Source organism: Anguilla rostrata, chromosome 10, assembly GCF_018555375.3.
Source record: "Anguilla rostrata isolate EN2019 chromosome 10, ASM1855537v3, whole genome shotgun sequence".
Lineage (NCBI taxonomy): Eukaryota > Metazoa > Chordata > Actinopteri > Anguilliformes > Anguillidae > Anguilla > Anguilla rostrata.
The window spans coordinates 42326471-42351250 of NC_057942.1; the positions used below are offsets into that span (position 1 = coordinate 42326471).

The 24780-nt window shown below is 48.8% G+C and overlaps 1 protein-coding gene across 8 annotated transcripts in view; it reads left to right on the forward strand.

Annotated features, from left to right (window-relative positions):
• grid2 (glutamate receptor, ionotropic, delta 2) overlaps positions 1-24780 on the forward strand; it is a 400155-nt gene that overhangs the window by 219782 nt on the left and 155593 nt on the right. For all 8 annotated transcript variants that reach the window (XR_010323876.1, XR_010323877.1, XR_010323878.1 and 5 more), the window contains exons 3-4: positions 8148-8432; positions 16951-17156. Coding sequence is in view for 5 of the 8 variants with exons in the window: in XM_064297283.1 (XP_064153353.1) it covers positions 8148-8432; positions 16951-17156 (491 nt within the window). In the remaining 3 variants the exon portion in view is untranslated. The remainder of the gene's footprint in view (positions 1-8147; positions 8433-16950; positions 17157-24780) is intronic.

Consider the following 24780-nt stretch of genomic DNA (forward strand, 5'->3'; position numbering starts at 1 on the left):
CCTCTTCTCTCACTCTCCCCGCTCCTCTCTCTCTCTCTTTCCTCTCTCACTCTCCCCTCCTCTCTCTCCCTCTCTCACTCTCCCCTCTCTCTCTCTCCCTCTCTTTCCTGTCTCGCTCGTTCACATTCTACACCCCCCTCCCCTCCTCGCCACCAGCCTCTCCTCTCTCTCTCCCTCCGTTACTTTCATCTTACGCTCGGCGACAGAAGTGTGTACTGAAACGCATTCGCCATCAGCACAGGCCATCAAACATTTTGGTTTATTAAAGCAGCGTGGTCTTGTAAATATGTTGCTTGTGTTCTTTTTTTAGTTTCTTGTTTTTGATTAAATTTGTAGCCTTCAGCAGTGGTAAAATCTCTGTTATAAATGATGCATTGTAGTAGTTGTCATGTTCAGCCGTGAATTGTCATCCATTTTAATTTTGATTTGGGTTTTGGAGAATTAGCCCCTGTAAGCTGTGTCAGAATCGCCCCTGCGCCCCCCCCCCCCCAGGAGAGATTACATGTCTGGAGCATATGAGTGACATGGGGCCCGCGATCAGATCAAAGAGCCGATCAGGCACATGGACGGGGGGTGGGGGGCGGAGTGGGGGAGAGAGAGGGGGAGAGAGAGGGAGCTCGGACAGAGGGCACAAGCTTGCTCAGGCAGATTTTTGCACAGCGGTGGTTTGATGGCTGTCAGATTTGAATGATAGATGGTGTCAGTCAGGCCGGTGAGATTGACAGGGGAAAGTGTTTTAAAGAGGGGCCGCCTTGCATGAATAATTAGCCCACGAGCCCCCCCCCCCCCCCCTCCTCTCGCTCAAACCAATCTGTGTGCAAATGCTACACTGATTGAAATTGTGTTTTTTTTCTTTCTTATAAAGGGTTTAGCTCCTTAGCCAAGCCTCTTCAAAGCATCCTTTGTACTTTTTTCCTGAAAAGGTTGGTCTTTCATAACCTTGTGTCAGTTAAGTTGTATCTTTTTTGCCCAGAGTGTCATCCTTTTCTCTCTGTGTTGGTATTTTTTTGGTTTCGGTGGTTTCTACGCAAACACACACACACATGCACACACGCTCTCTCTCTCTCACACACACACGCCTGCTCTCACACACGCACACACACACTCACACACACACACACATGCTCTCTCTCACACGCACACACACATGCTCTCTCTCTCACACACGCACACACGCTCTCTCACACATACACACACACGCTCTCTCTCACACACACACACACACACACACACGCACACACACACACAGGACTGAGTGTGGGTCCAGGTTGGTGTGGAAACCCAGCACAGACACGCGTTGTACCACTGGCCACAATGCAGGCCCTCTCTTCGTGCGCAAAAAGAGATAGCACATTGTGGATGAAGAAAAGAGAAAAGAGACAGATGGATAGAGCGGAGGACTGGATGGATGAGCGGAGGGAGTGAGAGGAGGATAAGGAATTCTCCGTAGATTCTGTTTTATAATGGATGGCGCCTTCCTTCCTCGTGCGCAGCGGCGGAGATTCAGTGTGATGAATGACTCAATTTGAACCGCCTCAATTAAAGGGGAAACTTTGCATGGTGATTTACTGCAGAATGAGGAGAACGCAGGGAAAATTTCAAAAAGAAACGTGGAGGGAGGGAGAGGCCCCGCCTTCTCTCCTCGTCTTCCTCGGGAGCGCGGGGTTGGCGGCGTCCTCTCGAGTAAAGACCGCTCGGTCTTCGTCGCCGCTCTCTCCGCGCGACTCCCGAACGCGACGGCGCTGAGCCGCGCTCGCTACGACCGAGCGTAGCGTCCTTACCGGCGAGGCGCTACGCGCTGCTCCTGAAACCGAAAAACGCCGTCTCCCCCCAAACTCAGGCTTGTCATCGCAGGCTAGCTCTCTGACTCGCGTTTGCCACGTCGCTTACTGTAAGCGCCGTTCCGTTCCGCGGCACGAAGAAAGCACGCGAAACCCATTGTGCTGCGAAAAAAAAACAAAACAAAAAAAAAAAAAACCGTGCCATTCCTCATCAATTTGGCATTCTCCGCCAGAACATCTGCTGCTGATGAAAGGCCTTTCCATCAGTCTTAATCTGCACTGAAAGGAAACAGAGTAGCATCCTTCACGGGACGCTGGAACGACCTACGCCCCAAACCGGCCGGCTCATCGGCGGCTGCGCTTAGCGTAGCGTTTGTGTCGTTCTCTTCCTCCCTTTCTCTGTACCCCTTCACCTGCATCCGTCCATCACCCATCATCACCATCACCATCATCATCATCATCATCATCATCTGCTTTCGTGTTCGCTCCTGGCAGACTCGGCGACAGTATTAACCAACTGCGGCAAAGCGGGCCGGGCGTGCTAAATGAGCAGACGACGGGGCCGCCGTGATAAGTTCCCCATTGGTTTATTTTGACAGGGGTTTTTTTTCCGAAACACAACGAGGGAACTTCTGGGGGCTCCAAGTAGCGTCGCCAGAAATATGTTGGGCGCTTGCTGGGGTAATAGACGTTTAAGTAATGATTACTGTCAGCTCGTCTCTGAGCGGAAAGGTCATCCACAATAGCCGCCGATTTCACGGCTGAGTGCCTTCCATTTAAATGCTAGCCAGCGTAGGGCTAATATTGATAGCAAAGGAAACTGCACTTGAGTGCGGCCGTGACAGCTGTTGTGAACGGTCGACAGCGGCCAATCACGGGGAAGAAGGACGGCGTGGCGCTAGCCTTTTCCGAGCTCGCTGTAACTGCGTGCTTTACCGCCGTGCGGCGAGTGTAAACATTAAAAAGCCATTCAGCGACGCCTAACGGCCTCTAATGCGACAGCCTCAGAGCGTAATTAACCGCGTAGCAGAGCGGCGGCCATCTTTCCCGCTTCCCGCCTTCCCGAGTCGTACCTGGGATAGCGGAGAGAGTCTCGCCCCCCGACCGCGGTTTGGCCAGGGGGGCTGGGGGGGTGGGGGGGTGCGGAAAGGCGAAGGGGGAGAAGGAGTCGCGGGTCTTTCTCATAAAAGCGACGGCAGGAAAAGGCGTTCCCAGTGAAGAGGCATGCTAGGGAAGAATCTCTGAGGAAGCATTTATCTTCTGCGCTCAGCGGCGGGCAGCTTGGAGGAGAGAGAGGGAGTGTTAAGTGCTATTACGAAGGGGGGGTGGGGTTTGGGTGGGTGGGGGGGCGAGTGTGTGTGTGGGGGTGGGTGGGGGGCTGGGGAGCTGAGAGCCTGCACAGAGCACTGTTACTCCACCACATTAATCAAGTGTTAATTCCCTCTTACGGATCAGACCCATCACATTACAGAGGCAATGCGGTTTTTTTGGGAAAAAAAAAAAAAGAGTAAAAATACATGAAAATGTCCTTCTGAAATGGCCCAAAATGCTAAGTGGTCAAAAAAAAGAAAATGTACCATGTGAATCTATGAATGGCCATGACAGGGAGGGGGGTGGAGTGTGTGGGGGTGGGGGGGTAGCAGAGCGCTGAGGGGGGGGGGGGTAACTGTGTCCGCAGCCGAGCATGTTATTGAGTTCCCCCATGTTCACCTGTCAGGAGTAAATGGGCCCTTTCTGTAAAACAGCCCACAGCCTCCCAGCCCTCGCTCAGCTGTGACTTTGGAGCGAGGTCGTTTGGTGGAGACGACAGGGTCCAGAGAGAGAAAGAGAGAGAGAAAGGGAGGGGGGAGAGAGACAAGGAGAGAGAGGGGAGTGAGGGAGGGAGGGGGAGAGAGAGAGGGAGGAAGGGATGGAGGGAGGGAGGGAAGGGGGTAGAGAGGGAGGGAAGGGGGTGAGGGAGAGAGAGAGAGAGAGGAACAGACCTGTCGCGGGGCCATCGCGTGTCGCTTACTCCCGGAAGGTGGGCGGCAGCGCGGAGCCGTGATTGGTCCACCTGGGGAGTGAGAGGCGGGCTCTGGCCGCAGATGGAACACGACTGCCGCCCCCTCAGCACAGGTGTTTACCGTCCTCCGTAGAGCGAGAAACTGCGCGGTGGAGAAACCGGGGACTTCGGGGCCTGGCCACGGAGTGGCTGTCCTTTCCGAATGGCTAAACTATGTTGGATTATTACTTGTACCGTCAAAATGAAACTGCAAAAAAAAATTGGACAAAACCACCTCTTTGTTTTATTGATTTTTGTCCGTTAGCAATGGCTGAACCCGAGAAGCAGAAGAACTTCATGAAGGACAAGTGGATAGAACGCTTGCTACAGACATTTAATGGTTTGCTGTGCGTTTAATGGTGCATTGTGGTCTTCCAAATGTTTATTATGAGTGTGTCAGATGCTGTTTGCTCTATTTGCTTGAATGAAGAACAAATAAAGGCAATTTTTTTTTTAAAAGCCAGAGATGTTTGTTTTAAAAGCGGGCGAATCTGTGGGTGCAACTGGCAGTTCAGATGTGTCTGCTTTTCCCTTGAGCAAGGCACTGCCCTCCCAATAGCCTCTAAAATGGCTGTGGAAATGAGTCTCAAAATGTAGAGCTACAAGTCATTCCGGTTAAAGCGTCTGCGAGGCATATAAACGATGTCATGTGTAAGTAACCCTGACTACCATCGTCACCGGAGCGCACAGCAACACAAACAAACCCGACGGCACATCCGCCCGCGTGAGAGACCTCAGTGAAGTGGCTTAAAAAACTCAGAATTTTCCGATGTGATTCAATTTCAGTCGGTCGCTAATCCGTGGAGCTAATGTGGTTCTCACGAATGCACTCTACGATGAGCGTGATCTTGTTAACTCAGGCCAGGCTCATTTGGGGTAAACGCATCATATCCTCCTGAATCTACAGCACATGATTCGGGGATGATTCACAAAAGTTTTTATTTATTTATTTATTTGTTCATTTGTTTATTTTTTGTGTGTGTCACCGTCTCGGCCAACTAACATTGTCATCAACTTCAGAATCGAGAAAAGCATTAGAAGCGCTAGTCTCTGCTTTACAATGCCAAAAAACTTATCGGATAGTTTCGCTGTGTTCTTCAGACTTTGATAAATTGTGCCAGTTTTTAATGTTCATATTTCTTTTTGGCAATTTGATTACTTTTAGTCTGTAAGAAACAATTTGAGTTATTAACTGGCTGCAATCGAAGATACCATCAGTTGCATTCAAAGAATTTTCTCCTGCACTCAATTAGTTATATTGCTTTCCACTTCTAAATTGCCAATTTTGTACACAAGATTGGGGAAACATAATGATCATTACAATATAGGTGTTTTAATGAAAGTTACTGTTTCTCCTTATTTATTTATTAAATTTTTTTCTCCCAAATTTAGAATTGAGAGAGTTGCCTCTCTGTAGTTATCAGTATGCCGCTTTCAGCGGAAGCGGTGCAGATGAAGCACACGCGCGTGTCCCTTCCACACACTCCCCACGTAACCCAACCATGTCCTCACAGTGTTACCGGAATGTCCCCTGAAAGCTGTATCGCTGCAGGTGCACGCATGGCGGCGACATCGCGGGGACCTTTTTCTGTGTGTGGGCCGGGCTCGAGTGCCGAACGCTCCTTTATCCCCCCCCCAGCCACACAGTTCTACGGGAGAGCGCTGCTATTGGACACGGGGGAGGAATACCTCTTCCTGATGACGAGAAGCGGCCCATGGGGTTGCCTGCCCGGGCTTTTTGGAGGAACTGTAATTGTTAGACGAATAACCCTGGTTGACGGAAGTCCCCCCTTTACCGCTGTTTGGTTGAAAATCCAATAGTTTCCTGGCCCCATTGACCGCTGGCCCGTGATTGGATGGTGATGTATTTGGGGGCTGAGAGCCGTGGCTGCAGAGGCCCAGCCGCTCCTCGCGCGGCGGATACCTTCGCCGGACGGGGCCGTGGTCTACCTCGCGAGCTTCTTCGCGGCGCAGGGCTGCGGGAGACGCGTCGCGTGTCGCGTTCGCGCGTCCGTGTGAGACGAGGCGAGCTGCGCTTCCTGTCCGTCTACGGAAGCTGTTCCAGGTGGACGCGACACGATCGAGGAGGGTTAAGCTAGCCGCGCGCGACAGGTTTATGTCGGCGTTGGTTGCCATGGCGATGCCACCCCCCCGCCCCCCGCTCGTTATTAAATTGTTTTGGAGCCAAACTGAGAGTCGCGGCTTAAACCACCCCCCCCCCCACCCCCCCTTTTGTGAAACAGCCCTCGGGTCTCATTGGCACAACAAGTCGTCTGTCTGTCTGTCTGTCGGACTGACACTTTGCCCACAATGCCCGGACAAAACGCCTTGTCTGGAAAAATAGTAATTTTTTTTTTCTGGTTTGTTTTATAACCGACATTTTTTTTCCAAAATGTAACACAAACACAAAATACCAGCGGTGGCGGGGTGGGTGTGGGGTGTTTGGGGGGGAGGGGGCTGCCGGCTACTGTGCAGAGTGTCAGCCCCCCAGAGGAGAGTGGAGTGTGATGTGAGCTGGGGGGGTGGGGGGTGGGGGGTCCTCCTCCCATTCTCCTCCTCCTCCTCCCGCTCTCCTCCTCCTCCCGCTCTCGTTTGTTCCAGCTCTTCAGCAGCGCCACTCCACCCTCCTCCTCCTCTGCTGCGGCGTCCCTTACTCCGACAAGTTCCCTTTTTCTGCCGGAGCTGCCAAATTACTCCGCAACAGCGGCTAGGCCCAGCTCGCCCCCCCACCCCCCACGCCTCGCGTCCCCGACTCTGTGCCGAGGCAGAAAGCCGCAGAAGTGAGATGAACGCTCGTGCGTCTGGCGTGAGCTCGGGTCCTGAGGCGTAAGCGGGTTGGGGGGGGGGGGGGGGGGGGTGTGGAGGTGGGGGGGAGATAGAGGGCAGTACACACACTGCTGGCAGCGTCGCGTCTGTAAAGCAGCACTATAACGCGCTGTCAGCCCAGCAAAACTATTCCCTCTGATGCTGAGCCAAGAGAGGGATTCGCTGGAAAAGAAGTCTGGATGTTTACCTGCTTTTTCATTTGTTTTTTTTTTTTCCTGTGGCGCTCCGCGCGTCCTCAGGTTGTGGCTGTTTGCTTCCTGGCGATGAGCTCACTTCCTCCCGCAGCGGCGGCGGCGGCGGCATCATAAGCCCCTGTAATCACTCGCGTTGGAGAGCGCACAAAACTAGAAATGTTGGGAGTGAAGACGCACCTCCAAACGAGGTGGAAATAATCCAATTTGCTCCGTGTTCCAACCGCTGTAATTAAACCGACGAAGAGTTTTATCGCCGTCTGCTTGTTACAGTGACACGCTCGCACTTCCAGACTTTAATAAAAAAAAGTATGCTCCGGATTTTCGGGGGGGGGGGGGGGGATAAAAAATAAAAAAAGAATAAAATAAAAAAAGTTGACGAAATAAATCTCAAACCTCAACTTTCTGCTCTGGAAGTCGCACCACGTCGCCTTCCTGGCTGTTGATCTCATCTTACAAAGTGTTTTTGAACATTTTTATTGTAAGAATGAGTTACCAATAGTTCCTCTCTCCAGGGTGTCTCTCTGTGCTGCCGCTGTTTCTCTCAGTCTTTGTTCAGTTTTCTCGCCCTCTCTCTCTTTCTTTCTCTCTCTTTCTATTTATTGAGTGCTTTCGCTCTTCCCCTCCACTCGGTGCTCTCCAGCCCTCTCGGCCTATCTCTTCATCTTAATTCAGTTCTCACCTCTCTTCTCTCCCTCTCTCTCTCTCTCTACCTTTCTGATTTGCTCAGAATCTCTCATTTCTCTCTCCCTCTGTCGGTTTTCTGTGAGGCAGCCCTGGGGGTGGCCACTGCTCACATGGTGAACAGACAGGACAAACACGACCGAAATACCCTTGGCTTGCCACCTTTTATTGGTCCAAAAAAAACACCAAAGCAATAGAAAAATCTTAAAAGAAAAGAAGAAATGGCCAAGCTGGCAAGCAAAATGCTTCAAAGAAAAAGGAAAACAAAATGCTAAAAACTGGTACCCACCCACCACACTGTGCAATTCCAGAGCTCCCAAATGCTGTCCCTCTGGGCCTGGAAACCAGGCCTCTTGCAGAGCCCATAATTAGGCAATGGGCCACTGCTTCTGTGATTACAGTGAATCACAGCTGCAGCCATACCTGTCTGTAGTGCCAGTGCTGCCCCCTGGTGGGCCATCACACTACTCTTCCTCTGTCCTTCTCTCTCTCTCTCTCTCTGCCATAGTGAATTTGTGTGTTTGAACATTTGAGGCAACAGGGCAGCCAAGCTAACAGTTTCTCTCTCTCTCCCCCCTCCCTCCCTCCCTCTCCCCCTTCCCCCTCCCCCCCCCCCCCCCGCAGCCTGTGAGCTGATGAACAGGGGCATCCTGGCTCTGGTCAGCTCCATCGGCTGCATGTCCGCGGGCTCCCTGCAGTCTCTGGCGGACGCCATGCACATCCCGCACCTCTTCATCCAGCGGGCCCCGTCCGGGACGCCCCGCTCCAGCTGCCCCGACACCAGCCGCTCCCGCACGGAGGACTACACGCTGTTCGTGCGCCCGCCCGTCTACCTCAACCAGGTCATCCTGCACGTGGTCATGGAGTACACCTGGCAGAAGTTCATCATCTTCTACGACACCGAGTACGGTGAGTCCAGGCGGGCGGGCGGAGGTGGGGCCTACTCTTCTGAGCTGACCCTCGATGGCCCCGGGGGCTTGGGAGGGGTGGTGGAGCTTCACTGGGGTTGGATGGGGTGGAGCTTCATTGGGATTTGGGTGAGGGGTGAGCTTCATGGGGTGTGGAGGGGGTGGAGCTTCACTGGGTTGGGTGGTGGCTCATGGTAGGGGGGGGTGGAGCTTCACTGGGGTTAGGTGTGAGGGGGGTGGAGCTTCACTGGGATTTGGGTGAGTAGGGGGGTGGAGCTTCACTGGGATTTGGGTGAGGGGGGGTGGAGCTTCAGTGGGGTTGGGTGAGGGGACTGGGACAAAGAAGGGGGAGAGCTGGTGACGTGCTTTATTTTGGAGGGCTTCAGCGTTGGATGGGGATGGATTTCCAGTTGGCTTAATGCGGGAAGCCAACTGGCCGCCAAGCGTTTGAAGTCTGGATCCGGCAGCCCTGCAATCTGAGGCCCGGTGTCAGAGCAGCAGGGTCATAAAGAGTCATCCAAAAATCCGGCAACAATTTACAGTTATACCCATATAATTACTCATATAACCCACCCAGCCGTCAGTTCTCATCTCTACAAACTACTGTGTGTGTGTGCGTGTGCGTGTTAGTGTGTATCTGGTTGTATGCGTGTGTGTGAGTTTGTGTTTGTGTGCATGTATGTGTGTGTGCATGTCCTTGTGTGTATCTGTGTGTGCGTGTATGTGCGAGTGGGAGTCTGTGTGTCTACATGTGTTCAGACTGTGCTTGTGTGTGTATATGAAAAATTTGGTGTTCTTGTTTCTCCATGTATGTGTATCATAGTAAGCTTTTTATCTGCATTTGTTCAATGGACTTAAGTGGACTTGATCCTGAGTTTGGTTACACTGTTGTAAGTCGCTCTGGATAAGAGCGTCAGCTAAATGCCTATAATGTAATGTAATGTAATGTAATATGCGTGTGCATGTATCTGTGTGTATATCTGTGTGTGTGTGTGTGTATGTGTATGTGTATGTGCGTATCAGCTTGTGTTTGTGTGTGTATCTCTGGTTTTGAGTGTGTGTGTGTATCTCTGGTTTTGAGTGTGTGTGTGTGTGTGTGTGTGTGTGTGTGTGTGTGAGTGTGTGTGAGTGTGTGTGAGTGTGTGTGAGTGTGTGTGTGTGTGTGTGTGAGTGTGTGAGAGTGTGTGTGTGTGTGTGTGTGTATGTCCATGCCTGGACCCATGCGCTCATCTCTGTTTCGAGCTCCATTCCCTCTGCACCAGCGGAGAGCACACAGTCCACAGTGAGGGCTGTAACTGCGGGAGACCTGGGTAAATTAGGGCCTGTCCCTGTGGGGGAGTGTGTCCCGGCCTGGCCTGGGCAGGCCTGACAGGGCACACCACGGTGCTGTAATCAGGCCCTGGGGGGTACCTGCCCCCCAACCGACTCCCCCCCCCAACTGACCCCCGGGCAAGGTGTCGTCTGCACCCGCCGGGCCAGGAGACGCTCCCTCTGCCCCCGCAGCCCCAGCCTCCCAGAGGCCTCTGGGATACGGCCCACCTCTTCGCTTTACGCCCCCAAATCACCTCCAATCTTCTTTTTAAAATGGCCTCTCGGACAAAAAACGCAGAGTGGGGGGGGTTTCCATTTCTCTTTCTTCCCCATTCCCCCCCCCTCTTATTTTCAGGTCTAGTGATGCTCGCAGTCGCGTTTTTAAAGATTAGCCCCTCTCCAGTGCGTTCTCCACCCCTCCTTCCCCCCCTGCAGTTTAATCTCTGCCCAGTCAGAGCCGAGCCATTTATCACCATTCCAGATAATTATGCTTTTAGAGCAAACTCCGGACGCATTAGACGCATTTTCCCGGTGACATGATTTTATTACAAACAATGATGCTAATACGCATCTTTTTCTCTTTTTTTTTTTTTTGCCTCAGCGGGAAGATGGGCACCGTGGCAACGCATATTTTCTGTTTATGTCTGTGCTCGAGGTGAATCTTAACTATGCGCGAGCCCGCGGAATGCTAAGCGGGAATCTCGTTTCTGGAGGCCACGGCGGTATGCTCGCCACCGCTCGGGCGAAATCATTAACTAATTAATTCCGGTATCGTTAAGGTAATGACCAAGCTATGAGATCACTTATTGTCAGGACTAAGAAATAAATCGGGAATGTTTTTTGTTTTTTTTGGTTTTATAACACACAATGAAAAGTTCTTATCTACTGTAGTTCTTTTCACAGATTCGAGACAGGAGGCTCTTGGGTGCTCTCAGCTGTACCCGGTCGTGTATGCCCCCTCCTGTTCATCTGACACTCTTTACATGTTTAAAATATGGCTGTTCTCTCAAAAAAATGGGGAACAAATCCTGTGGGAAAACTGCGCGGAATGCTTGTTACGTTTAATTCCGCGTTTGGATGCATCCGGAGCTAGGCCTTGGGATTCTGCTTGGAAATCTAAAGGGTGCACCATACCCTAAAAATATTCTTGTCTGTCCTGCAATAACACAAAATGATTTTCTATGATAATAGCTACAAAATAATTATATTGTATATTGAGAGGCACTGAAAGCCATTTTGGCTCCAGAATATCCTCAGCAGTTTGAAGCTGCCAATAAGCTATAAAAAAAGCAGTTATTCACTTAATATCCTGGTATGATCGATAAGCCAAACTTTAGTCGTGACTCCTCCTACGCCGCTTCCTTGGCGCGACGTTGTCGTATTACGTCCTTTTAATAATGGTTCTAATGGCTCGCAGATGGAAACATGCAAATGGGATCGCAGCTATTTTCACATTTCTGAACCTGTCACATTGAGTTATCGGGCCCAGCTGGGGGAAATAGACATTCCGACAGAAAGCAGGTCAGGCGCAAATTGGCGTGGAATTTTTGTTTGCGGACAAGTTACGGTGCAATCTGTTCTGGCATGATGGCGGCCGGAGATCTGTAGCACCGACGCGCCGCGGCCCCGCGTGCCGCGCGGTGTGAACGCACGCGTGCGCGCGAGGCGGCGAATTCGCCGTTTCCTGTCGCCGCTAACTGCAGCGCGGGGCGTTTAGCAGGCGGTTGTGTTCCTCAAATCAAATCTGCCAGCTCTTCCTCTCCCCGTTACTCTGCTTATCGAAACCCGCCCCCCCCCCACCCGTAACCTCCCCGGCCGCTCCACCACCCACAATCCCCCTCCTTCCCCGCGCGATCCAGACGACGCTTACGCCTAACCGCTGTGGACAACCGTGAAAAAAACCGCGGTACGGTTTTGAATCTTGCCGCAGCACACGCGGGTCTTTCTGGGAGAAGGCCAGCCGCCCAGACCCAGCCGAGGATTTGATTGGTCGTGAAGCGCTCCTCTCCTCCCCTCCTCCCAGAGCTGCCTGAGATCTCTGAGCCCCGCCGCCTCCTGTGCCCTGAACTGCCCGTTCCTCTCCCAACGCTGCCCCAAAATCTCCAGTGCAATGCCGCCCGTGTGCGTACTTCTCACCCTCCGTGGGATTTATTGCAGAGGGCTGTCCACTCCTCCCCCCCCCCCTCCTCTTTGAAGACTGTGCCGTGAGGCGATGTCATGAAGCACGGTAAACGTATTAGACACGGGCGAGGAGCTGCAGCTCTGAGGAGAGTGATGAAAGAGGCACACAAGGAGGCCTGCACATAACCGAGTCATTACACAGGTGTGAATCACACCTAACCGACTCATTACACAGGTGTGAATCACACCTAACCGACTCATTACACAGGTGTGAATCACACCTAACCGAGTCATTACACAGGTGTGAATCACACCTAACCGACTCATTACACAGGTGTGAATCACACCTAACCGACTCATTACACAGGTGTGAATCACACCTAACCGAGTCATTACACAGGTGTGAATCACACCTAACCGACTCATTACACAGGTGTGAATCACACCTAACCGACTCATTACACAGGTGTGAAACACACCTAACCGACTCATTACACAGGTGTCAATCACACCTAACCAACTCATTACACTGGTGTGAATCACACCTGACCGAGTCATTACACAGGTGTGAATCACACCTAACCGACTCATTACACAGGTGTGAAACACACCTAACCGAGTCATTTCACAGGTGTGAAACACACCTAACCGAGTCATTTCACAGGTGTGAAACACACCTTACCACAGGTCGATGAAACCAGTTGTGCTGCTGATTTTCATTCTCTAATCAGGGAGTTATTTAGTTCTGAATCACCAGGTGAGCGTGATCTGTGGCCAATCAGTGAATCATTAATGAATCAGTGAACTGCAGGACTATTCACTTCAACGGTCAGATCTGAGTTAACCCTATTTCTCAATGGTTTTTTTAAATTTTTTGGTGAGCACAGTCTCGAAACAGGCCATACCAAATCAGTAAAGTGTCGAGATGCAAAAAGGAACAAAGTCTTGCTGGCTTTGTAAACTTTTCCGAGGTGCCATTAGGCTCCACGGCGTTCATCAGTATGCACAGCACCGCGATGTCGTAGCGAATCGGCACAGCTGGTCAGTCGGTTTGTGCTACCGTCAGACATTCGCATGCTTAATGAGCTGGGCTCGTTTGCTGCTCAGGGTATAATACCGTTGCTCGAAGATGGAAATTCAGCTGAAATTTTGCAACACGTCTCTCTTTCCCGGGCCTGTGCAGCTCAGCATCTCTACATGAGTTTGTCACCGAGGGGTTCAGAGGTGATAAAAGCTAAAGAAATGTTTCCCAGCTAGCCTGAAAATGTTACTGCAACTTTTTTTTTTTTACGAGGTTGCAATGAGGTTGCGTTACATTGTGGTGAATATCAATATCGCACCAGCGTTTTCATATTACACTTATTCCCCCCACCCTACCCATCCCAACAACTCCAAACCACAGATTTTCAACTAAGCTGTAATGAGACCTGGAGTCTTATTATTTAATAAGGCCCTGGAATTGCTGGGCGTTTTGTTAGCTCGTTAGCTTTAACGGTTAGCAGAGGACGTGCAGGTGGTGCTGGATGCCTCCACAAAGACTGAGGGACTTGTCTGATGTGTCTTTTAGGGCTGACTCCAGGCCTGAGTCATGCACTGCTTTAGTGTGTTAAGTCTACCAATAACACAATGAGAGACTTACACAGAAAATTCATTTAAGTGGCAAATAACTCTGGTCTGGATTCAGCCCTTGTTTTATAGATTATGTCAGTTTTGCTCTTTGTCCTCACCTTTAATCGTACACATTCTCCAATAATCATTATGGTTGAGGCTCATGCCTTCTGGAATCAACTGTATACGTAGTCTTTATATATAGTCTTCATCAGCGTTCAGTGCTGTTATCATTGTAGTGCATGGTGGGAGTTTTTCTCGAGCCGGGAGAACGGGCAGACGGAGGCGAACGCACAACGGTGAGCGATTTGCTGTCACAGCTTCTGAAAATGGAGAAATGGGCGGAGCTGCTGCTGGGCAAATCCGCCCGCGTTGTCTTTCGTTAGGTGCCGTAATCTCCAATTATTCCAAATCCCGAATCCCGGTTTGCTGTGTTCCCGTAGGAATGTTCTACATTGAGGCCCGCGGAGTGACGTTATCCGAGCCCACCGTGTCCCTGCATGCCTAGCAGCCGTGGGTCAATCCCTTTCCGATGATGAAACGCGTCGTTTTATTTCACCGACAGAGCACACGGTATTATCGACCTCTCACTAAACCCCAAGGGGGTGGGTGCGTAGGGCATGGGGGGTGGGGGCATGGGGGGAGGTCAGAGTGCTGGGAGACTGAAATTAGCAGCTGTCATCGCAGGTGGCAGGTGCTGCTGCTGGAGCTCTGGAGGTCCGGTCTCCAGGACAGTCACGACCGTGACTGCGAGGGAGAGAGAGAGAGAGAGAGGTGGTGGTGGTGGTGGGAGAGCAGGAGTGTGGGAGGCCCTTTTGAATCAAACGAGGCCCTGACCTCGTTTTTTGTTTTGTTCCCCCCCCGAAAAAAGGAGAGTTTCTGGAAGGCGGAGGCCAGGCGGGGTCAGGCTCTGAGTCTCTCTGTGTGTGGTTTTTTTAGGATGAGATGCGGCTGTAAGCTCAGGGCTGTGCTGGGCTGTCGGGTGGGAGCAGCTATCTGCTTCCCCAGCTGGGAGCTGGGCTTGGCTCACAGGACTCCACACTGGCTCCCTAATCTGAGCAGAGTTCATTTGGGAACTTTCACATTACCATGGCTTAAACACAGTAAAAATGCTCAGTGTTAAATCAGCTCTTACACATGGACTCATACGCACTCTGTTAGTGTTGAATTAACGCTGGACATTTTTACTGTGTAGCACGAAGTGTACGCTCTGAAACCAAAGACCTGTTAGGCACAAACGATTACATTATTATTATTATTATTATTAGTAGTAGTAGTATGTCGGTCAAGGGCACAGCTAGGAATTCTGGGACCCATGAAGGAAAATATTGCTGTGAGTCACCCCCCCCCCCCTCCTTTTTTAATAAAACAAATTGATTTTTTTTTTTTTTTTTAAAGCTGTGGGCCCCCAATAATCGTCACCACCTTTCACCCCCACTATCAGCAGCCCTGATGACATTTTAACTCCTTGGCAGGCTGGCGGGGGATGGGGGGGACGGGGGGGGGCGCGGGGGGATGTGTGGTGTGTTTATAAACGCGAGGCTCGGCTCGGCGGGATCGTCTCAGGTGACCTCCGCGCCGCGCCGTGAGGGAGGCGGGCGACCTTCGCGGCTCGCTCGCCGGCGACAAGGGCGTCGGTGTCGGCGCTTTATGGCGCCGTAAACGGCGGGTAATGGAGGCCGCGCGTTAGCGGGCGGGCCGTTCGCTTCCTCTCCCGCCGGTTCGATTTCCGCGCTGCGCGACGACCCCCCTTTACGGCCCCCCCCCCCGTTAATGGAAGCGCCTCGGGGTGAAAACAAATAATACAACACACAACAACAACAAAAAAAGAGAACGAGGAGCTGTGTGTTTCTCTGTGTGTGCTCCGCAGTCTGAAACAAAGCTAGCTGTTGTGTGTGTGGAGGCCTGTCTGTGGTGTACCAGGGGGGAGGGTGAGTGGAGACTCTCGGTGCGTCTGCCCCCGCCATCTTTCCCCCACGCAGATGGAGCTGGTGATCGTCCCGCTGGAGTCACGTCTGTTCTTCTCCCCGTTTCGCTAAAAGCACAATTTCGCGGCCCTGTCCCGAGCCCCGCCCCCCCCCGCCCGCCAGCGCCTGGCTCTGCTGCTTCGTGATCCGCATCGCGAACCGCCGTTCGCGGCATTACCCACAATTCCCAGCGCCCAGTTTTTCCCGCTGCTCGAACAACGGCCAGCCGCCGCCTCCCGTTGTCTTCCATCAAAAAGTCGCTCCGCTTCAAAATGTCAGCCGTCCCTCTCCCTGTCCCTCCTCTCCTCCAGCGAACGTCCCCCCGTGACCCCATCTCAGACCCCATCCCAGAAAACCCGGCTCGCCTCGCCGACTCCGGCCAGTATTTCAAGCACTGGGCGACGGGCTCGGGTGGGGTGCCACAGGACGCAGGACAGCCCGTTTACACAGACGAATGAGTTCACAGCCACCTCTCAGTCCGTGATTCATGTTTTATTTACCTTCTGCTTAAGACAGGATGACCATGACAAATGCACAATGCTAGCTTTACTCCGCGGCTATGAGAGAGGGAAAAAAACACCTCTATAATTTAGCATGCAGTTCCTGGCTACGGCTGCGTTGATAAATTAATTGCGTAATGTTATTTATGTATGACTGGGTGGTTAACTGAGTAATTGTCAGTATATTTGTTTTTATGCTATAAAATGAGGTCTGCAAAAGAAGATTTCTACAGTACTTGAGTTAATGATCATTTAATTTACTCAAGAACTTAAAAATTTGAGCGAGTGATATGTTTGTTGTATTAGAGGAAATCTTAAAATAAATTAATTGTGATTTAGATAAAGGGGAGTGTTTTCAGCAGAGAATCCAAACCCTGGTGCTGCAGTACCTGCAGTGCCGGTTTCATTCCTAACTTAACTGAAATTATTTCCAGTTTTTAAAGAGTATTTAAAAAGCCGTTAATTGTTTATGATTTGAAACTTTTAATGTTTTACTTATGTCAGAAAAATATATATTTGTCCAACAAAGAATGAATATGCCTTATTTAAGGACGTGTAATCTAGATCAGTGTGATCGAATGCTTCCTTTTGAAAGAGGGAACATTTTGTATTAATTAACTGAATTCTGGGTGAAATCGGTTAAGTCCTGAAGGCCTAAAGTGTGTGCACCTGGTTATGGAAATGATACCATTTGTGATAAACGAAGAGTTCAACGCAAGTGGTAATAAGCCTTATGGGCATTGGGTTAAAATCTGTTTCGGTACGATTATTATGGTTTTTAAACACACTTTCAACAACATTAATTAATGAAGAGCTTTGCTGGAGCTTTTTTTTTTTTTTTTACGCAGGGGTGTTCCAAGACAAGGGTGAGCATCCCTCTTAAGGGAACAGCATGTCAAACAGAATTCACAATGTAAATTTTTTTTTTTTTAAATGTAACTGACAAAAACTTTTCAGTTAATGGAAACAGACGGAATATGAATTAATCCCATGTTCTTCCCACGCGACGCAGACATCCGGGGGATCCAGGACTTCCTGGACAAGACGTCCCAGCAGGGCATGGACGTGGCCCTGCAGAAGGTGGAGTCCAACATCAACATGATGATCACCAGCATGTTCCGCACCATGCGCGTGGAGGAGCTGCACCGCTACCGGGATACGCTACGCCGCGCGGTGCTGTTCATGAGTCCTGCCACCGCCAAGGCCTTCATCACCGAGGTACCACATCGCCGCCACGCGTCGCTACCGCCCTACCGCCCCACCCCCCATCGCCGCCACGCGTCGCTAGCCCCTACCCCCACCCCCATCCCCCCAACCCCCCCCCCATCCCCCAAGTCTCGTACCCCACCGCCCCAAGTCTCGCTACCACCCCACCCCCACCCCCCACCACCCGAGTCTCACTACCCCTTCCACCCCCCCCCCGAGTCTCGCTACCCCCCCACCCCCCTGAGTCTCGCTATCCCCCACCCTGAGTCTCGCCCACCCACCCCCACCCCGCTGAATCTCCTCCTCGCAGGCAGTTGCACGAAACCCCTCACCCTGGACCGTATGGCCTCACCCGCTCTGGTGCTACCCCCACCCCCCTACTCCCCCCCCCCCCCAGCTTTCTGTGGGCAGTGCATAATTAAAGTATCTCTCCTGTTGTTGTTCCTCGTCCTCTCTGCAGTACCCTCGCTGACTAACAAGGACGTTTTTTCCGATTCATTATGAAGTGTTTTGTGATTCCGGAACATTCTCTGGGAGCGTCTCATTTTTTCCCCAATGCCGCTCAAACAATGGACTTCCGTCTGCACTTTTGTCTCAAGCAAAAAAAAAATTGCAACTGCTATTTACGATTTTATTTATTTATTTTTTAGTGTACTTTTGACGTAAGTGCATAAACCCGCGGTTCAATACATGTTTTAGAGTTGAATTTGCGCGAGCACTATTGATTAATGATGTGCAGGCTTTAGTTACTGTGTGCACAACAGCATTCTTCCCCAGTTCTCTCAAAGGTTATATTCACTGCTGGTTTAGTGGAAAAAACACAATCGGAAAAAATTCATTGTCTTGTTCGGCTCTTTATTTCATCATGGCCGCCGCCCAAAATTTCACCTTGTCACCTTTTCTCAAGCCCTCTAAATTGTACTTATTTCATCAGTCCTTGGAACTCACGTAAATTTTACTACACTTTCCCACCTTTGGGCGAATGCTCTTATCCGGAGCAGCTTGCGGTGCAAACACAGTGTAAAGACGAGGGGTTGAAGAGCAGGAGGGGGAGAGAGCAGAGAGGGGGAAAGTGCAAGAAGTACAGATTTTGATTTTCAACTTGTGAGCCACCCTTTTGAACACTAAACTGAGTTAAACTGAGTAATATGAGTCACACGGAATGTCAAAATAACACAATTTCAATGGCATTACTGAAAATCAGTACAACCCACAGCATGAGAGTCTATCCAGCCACTCCCGGGGCCTGACCACGACTGCCCCGTGTGACGAATGTCCAAACCGATTCGGGAGCGACTCCGAATACGTCGCCCCTTCGGCGTCGCCTCGCCAGTCACGCCGCACGCCCCCCCCCCCCGTCTCGTGCCGCCCCGCTCGACCGCGCGCCGCCCAGCTGGAGCTAACGCTCGTTAGCGTGATGTACTGCAGCGGCTGTGCGTGTGTGCATACGCCGCGCGCGCGGCTCGCGATGCATCAGACGGGTTTCAAAAAAACATCTTAATGTGATGTAAATATTTGCAATGGCTTGTGAAATGTGTTTCGTTTAATGGGACGGAATGATTCCTCCCCGCCCCCACCCACCCCACGCGCGCTTCCCTGTACGCTACGGAAAAAAACCAGCGGATCGCAGCGCGATTAGCCGCCGTAGGGCACTGTCCCATTCCCATGGAATCAAAATGTCCGCCTTTCCACGTTTGACATACAAAAAAAAAGCGACTTAAATCTTTTTGTACAATAAAAAAGATAACGGATTTCGAATTAAAGCGCGACAGCTAAAGCTAAATACAGCTAAATCTCGCATGTGCCTTTCGTACCTTCCTCTTAATTGATGAATCTTCAGAAGGAGCCGTCAAGATCCATGTTTACGTCCGAGCCGGCTGTAGTGCAGCCGCTCAGTATGTGGTCCTCCGGCGGGGGCAGCTCAGGCTAGCGCAAAGATTTGCTGGCCAGTGGGAGTACAGGGGTCCCCTGGGAGCCCTGTACATGTTGGCTGGCATGAATTGTTGGGCCTAAAACCTGCACAGTTGGACAACTTCATTAGGGTTTCTTTTTTTAAAAGAAGCTCGTCGTCCTAACATCCCAATTCCTTACCCTCGTCACCCTCCCCCCATCTTCCTAAAGCTTTTTTGGGTCCGCAAAGCTGGCTAAAACCTGCTGCATTGCATTAGGAACCAGCAGGGGGGCAGAGGAATATCTCCTGTAATCCAAGAAGAAACAGTGCGACATTTCCTTAGGACAGGCTAAAAAAGAGAATACAAGCTGTGAAAAAATATTTTTTTATTTTATTTTATTTTCCTCTGGCCTACTAAAGTGCAGCTTTGTCACTTCGCGTTTGATTTCATCGCAGGTTATTTTTTTCTGTGCCTCATGGTCTTCCTGTCCTGTGCCACATATCGTAGTGATGTTCCTTAAATCAAAAGCGGTATATTTTATAGTATAAAACGCTGAAGCCTTGTGCTGTATTGTAAAATGATTGAAAAGTGACACGTTATTTTTACACGGGGGTCAGAAATGGAGGGTGCTGACACCCTTCAGTTATTACACAGATTGCTTTATGACAATGGGGCAGGCACCACAGACGTACGGCTATATTGCTTCTCGCCGACGTTTTCCGGGATTGCCTGTAAAATCTTGATGAAATCTCTTGTGCTGAAATATCACAAAAAGTTCCGTAGAGGCTGTGGAGGGTTGTGGGAGGCTTTTGTAGAAAAGATACAAGCGTTGATATGTCACATGACGTGGCAGCCATATTGGCTTTCAGTACGCTTATGAGATCATATTCTTGTGCTTTATCGAGATATTTTATGGAAGGCAAAAACGTCTAAGGTCAAACGATTGTTTGACTATTTTGGATTTTGTAACTGATCATAAACCACCTCTATTTATATGAAATAAGCCTTGAACATATGGGTACAGATAGCACTTTTAAACAGTTTTATGTCACATAATAAACATAACATGGCTTACAATCGCCAGCAGTCTCCCTGTCCTGTGCCCTCGCCCCAACTGGGTTCTGTTAGCACGTGGCAAGACAGGCAAGAACAGGAACCCGCACAGGGCATCTTCTGGGCTGTTTTATCCACCCGTTCGCCCCGTTAGGTTGTTTTTTTTACTGGCCAAAGACTCCGAGCTCAGGTGCAAAAAAAAAAAGAGGAAGAGGGTGGTGGTGGAGAAACTCTGGGCCCGACGCAGGTGCACTAATCCGTGTCCTTGCCTTTTTCTGCCAAAAACAAGCGCCTTGGTGTGAACATAAATCGCGCCTTAAAGATGACTCAGCCGCACGAAGCATGAAATTACAGCACCTTCAGTAAACGTGTGAATCATCTCACCTGCCCCGAACGCTGCTTTACCTCGGTGTCAACGTGCCCGGCAAAACAGGCAACTTTTCTGCGCCTGTACATATTTAATGCGAAGACATATAATATATGATGTATGCGTCTTGTGTAGACACATCATATATAATGTGTGTGGGCATGCGTGCGTGTGCGTGTAAACATTCCATCAAAGGGGCTTGAGTGTTACAGTCAGTGCTGTTTAGTTTTTTTATTTTCAGGTATGCTTGTTGAAATAAGCCATGTTTCTCCCATGCGATTGTCATCCTGGGTAAGCAACTCTTGCTCATTAGATGTGGATAACTAACTACACTTATACTTGTGATACATGATCATGATTGATAACAGGAAAAGGCCATCGGTGCTGCCGTTCATGTTGTTGCGTCAGTGAAAGCAGTTAGAGCAGCTGATAATATATCACACCATTACGGTTTGGCGTGAAACAGATTTCTCGTCAGTGGATGTCATAATGTAATGTCTTGTCCTCCAAACAGATATCAAACGACTTTTATATGTCACACACAGTAGTGCGCTATGACAAAGCATTTGTTCTTATTATCTGTTCTTATATCCCGCTCAGCGTGATACATATGTAAATATTTTATACGTATGAATCTTTCATATGAGTCTTTCTCTTGATACATTGAGCAATGCGAGGCTTTCGTACAAAGTGAAACCTTCCCAAGCCAGTATCCTTAGATACCTGTGGAATGTCAATCACAGGTGACAGTAATCATCACTAACATAAGCATAGGTGCTGTTTTAAAAATGTATTCATTATTTTCCATTATTTCATTCTTTCTTTTTTTGCAGAGTTGCATCACGTAATGGTAAACTGAGCGAGGATTTTTTTTTTGTTTTTAGATCAATAGGAACATTCACTTGAGCTATTGTCTTCATAAGCACATCGGGGCATGTAAAGTGCAGAGAGAACTTGTGGAAGGTCCTTGGTTGACCTGTGAGATGCAAATGAAAAAGCCAGGTAGAGTACATTTTTACAGGATCTGCATTTCTTGGTGTTAGTTATTGGATCATACTGTACTGTACAGTACGTGCATCGGGCATCAATCTCTACTGCTTTAGCCCACTCAGCTTGTTTTTGTGGAACTGGGCGGGTATCTTTGTGTCGAGAAAATGAAAATCTTATAGGATAGCTTCAAATAAAGCACTGGGCAATGCTTGATATCTATTCTTCCACTATGTGGAAAAAAATACTCTCAAAGTCTCATTTTCTGCTGTTGTATTTAGATAGTGTACTTTTTTGTGTAGAAATATTGATTCTCTCAGAAACAATACTGTATTTCATATCTAACTTTAGATAAAAAAATCTAAGAACATGAAGTTTGATGCTGATGCCTAGTATTTGTAATGTGGAATATGAGAGAGAGAAGAGGAACAAGCAGTCCCATTGTTACAAAGTGGCCTGCTCTGGTTGACACGACCATAAAGGTTTTGCCTGAGCTGAGTTTGAGAAAGTCTAGGACTTTGTCCAGCCTTGTCTTAAACACCCCCAGGGTTTCTGTTTTACTGCTGTACTGACCGACTGCTTCATGAATTAATTCATGGAAAAATGTCTCCTGGTATCAGCACTAAATTGACCTAATTTAATTTCTACCTATGCCCACCTTGTTCAACAGATACAACTTAACATGAAGGCTCGACTGTAGTCCGCTTTGGTCTACCCCATTTAATCACCTGCCTGAAGGGATTTTATCCACCATTTTGTCTGAAATGCAAGCCTCAGATTTTGTTTTCACTTGGCCAGTTTAGCTAATTCAGCAATGCAAAAGCATAGGAAGCTATGCAGATGATTTCAAGAAAAAAAGATGATTTCAACAGGTACATTATTGTGATGCCACAGTGGACTACAATGTTTTGCTTCCAACAGGTGTCAAGAGATTAAGGGAGAAATTATTCTCTGAAGTGATAATGCACAGTGGAGAAGATTGCTTACTTGATAAACATTCTTTACAATAGTTTGAGGATACCAAAAACATATTTGTCTTGCATGCGCTATACAAATTATCATAAGGTGTTATTTGTAAATAGTTTAAACATCCATACCCCAGCCCCCATGACAAAACCTAAATATGTGAGGGGGGAACAGCATTACTAAGCCATTATGTGATTGTTATTTCTTGTGCTGTATAATATTCTTATCAGTCATCAACGCATGTCAAACTAGGAGCTTTTTCATGTCTTAACAGACTTATTTGTGAAATGAAGTGCATAGTCCCAGTGCATATTAAAATATTCGGTTAATGGACAACATTGCCAAGAAAACCAGAGAACAGTACTGAACTGAACTGAACTGGTTAGGTCTGCCCTGTATTTTGACAAGATTGCATAACACAAAACAGTAAAAAGAACAAACTTTGATTGTTCTCTTATATTTTGTGGAATTCAGTCCTACCAAGCTTTAAGTGCGAGCGTCACTTTGCTATTCTGAGCTCTGCCAAGGCCTGCCATTATCTTCATAATACTTTTTAAAAATAATTACTGTCTGCAACATGAAGTTTCTTCTGTACTCTGTTCAGGTGATGTAGAAAAAGCTAGGTTCTGTACTCTGTTCAGGTGATGTAGAAAAAGCTAGGTTCTGTACTCTGTTCAGGTGATGTAGAGAAAGCTAGGTTCTGTACTCTGTTCAGGTGATGTAGAGAAAGCTAGGTTCTGTACTCTGGTTCTGTACTCTGTTCAGGTGATGTAGAGAAAGCTAGGTTCTGTACTCTGGTTCTGTACTCTGTTCAGGTGATGTAGAGAAAGCTAGGTTCGCAGTGCTTCCGTAAGCCCGTGGGCGCTACAGGGCGGGATATTAAGCTAATTCACTCCCGCAGGAGCACGCGTGCTTGATGTTAAGACTGCCAACATGGCGTTGTTCTTTTCACGAGCTGCACCCCCCCCCCCCCCTCGCGTTGACACATAGTTAAAAGTGGAGCCTCACACCGCGAAGCATGGAAATGGCGGATTGGGACGCGCGTGTGGTGCGCTTCTACATCTGTTTCGATGTGCTGAACGGGACCCAGCTGAGAACAATGCTGATTAAACAGAGCTCCCGGTCCGTCGTGGTGAGGCAGCGAGGCTGATTTAGAGATGCTGTAAATGGGCTGGAAATGTGCTTTTCTCCGAACGCTCGACGAATACCAAACGCTTCAGAATACTAAAGACGCAGTTTTGACTGTTTGCGGGGTTCGAAAATGTTGTGTGTGATGGGAGCATGGCACGACTAGCCAAGAATATATATGCAGTATATATAATGTTTCAGACAAAGTCATGTTTTTCTTGATTTGGCTCTTTACTCCTCTATTTTAGATTTGTAATCAAACAATACACATGTGGTTTTGTTGATTGCAAGGGCCCAGTCATAGGTATTTTTATACGCTTCGGTTTCACCCCATGGAGAAATTACAGCATTTTTTTTACACATAGCCCCTCATTTCAGGCTACCGTAATGTTTCAGACATATTAATGTAATGTAAATGAAAGCAGTCATGTTTAGTACTTTGTTGCATACCCCTTGCATGCAATGACTGTTTGAAGTCTGTGACCCATAGGCATCACCGGGTGCTGAGTATCTTCTCTGGTGATGCTCTGCCAGGCCTGTACTGCAGCCATCTTCAGCTCCTGCTTGTTTTCAGGGTAGTTGCATTGGGTCTTCTCTTCAGCGTATGAAACACTTGTTCAGTTGGGTCCCGATTGGGCGAATGATCTCCTTTCCTGCTTCATCAGCACGTCTGGAATCATTGCCTTGCTGTAAAATGAAGCGATGAGTTCAGTGAGTTCTAGGCAATCAAAAGCCTAGAATCAGTTTACAGTGTTATTAAGGGAAATTATAGATGATTATTCCATTATTGACATTACATACAAATTACAAATCCCACAAGCATGTAGGCCTACATTACCAAAGTGATTGTGTCTAATCAAGGAAAAATATTTTGTATTTAACAGAACAAGCACCGCGACAGAAATACAAGCTTCTTCAGAAACCCCGCCATCAGACTTTAATTAAAATTACAAACAGAATGAGCATTTAATATAAATTAAACCATGGGGTGTAATCATGAGCTGAAAGCATTATCTGTACAGAATACTGAAGTGCACATCTGGGGATAAATTAGAACTGGACATTTTTAAATAACCTCAAAAATATGTCCATTGTTTTGTACATAGCCTGTTTTGAGATACAATACCTTAGTGGTTCAAGGTTAAAATATTTAATCATATATTAATTTAATTGACTTTTTTTTCTCAAGTCATTTGGAGAATTGGTTTTTTGAAACGATAGTTCTTCCAGGAAGGGGACTCTG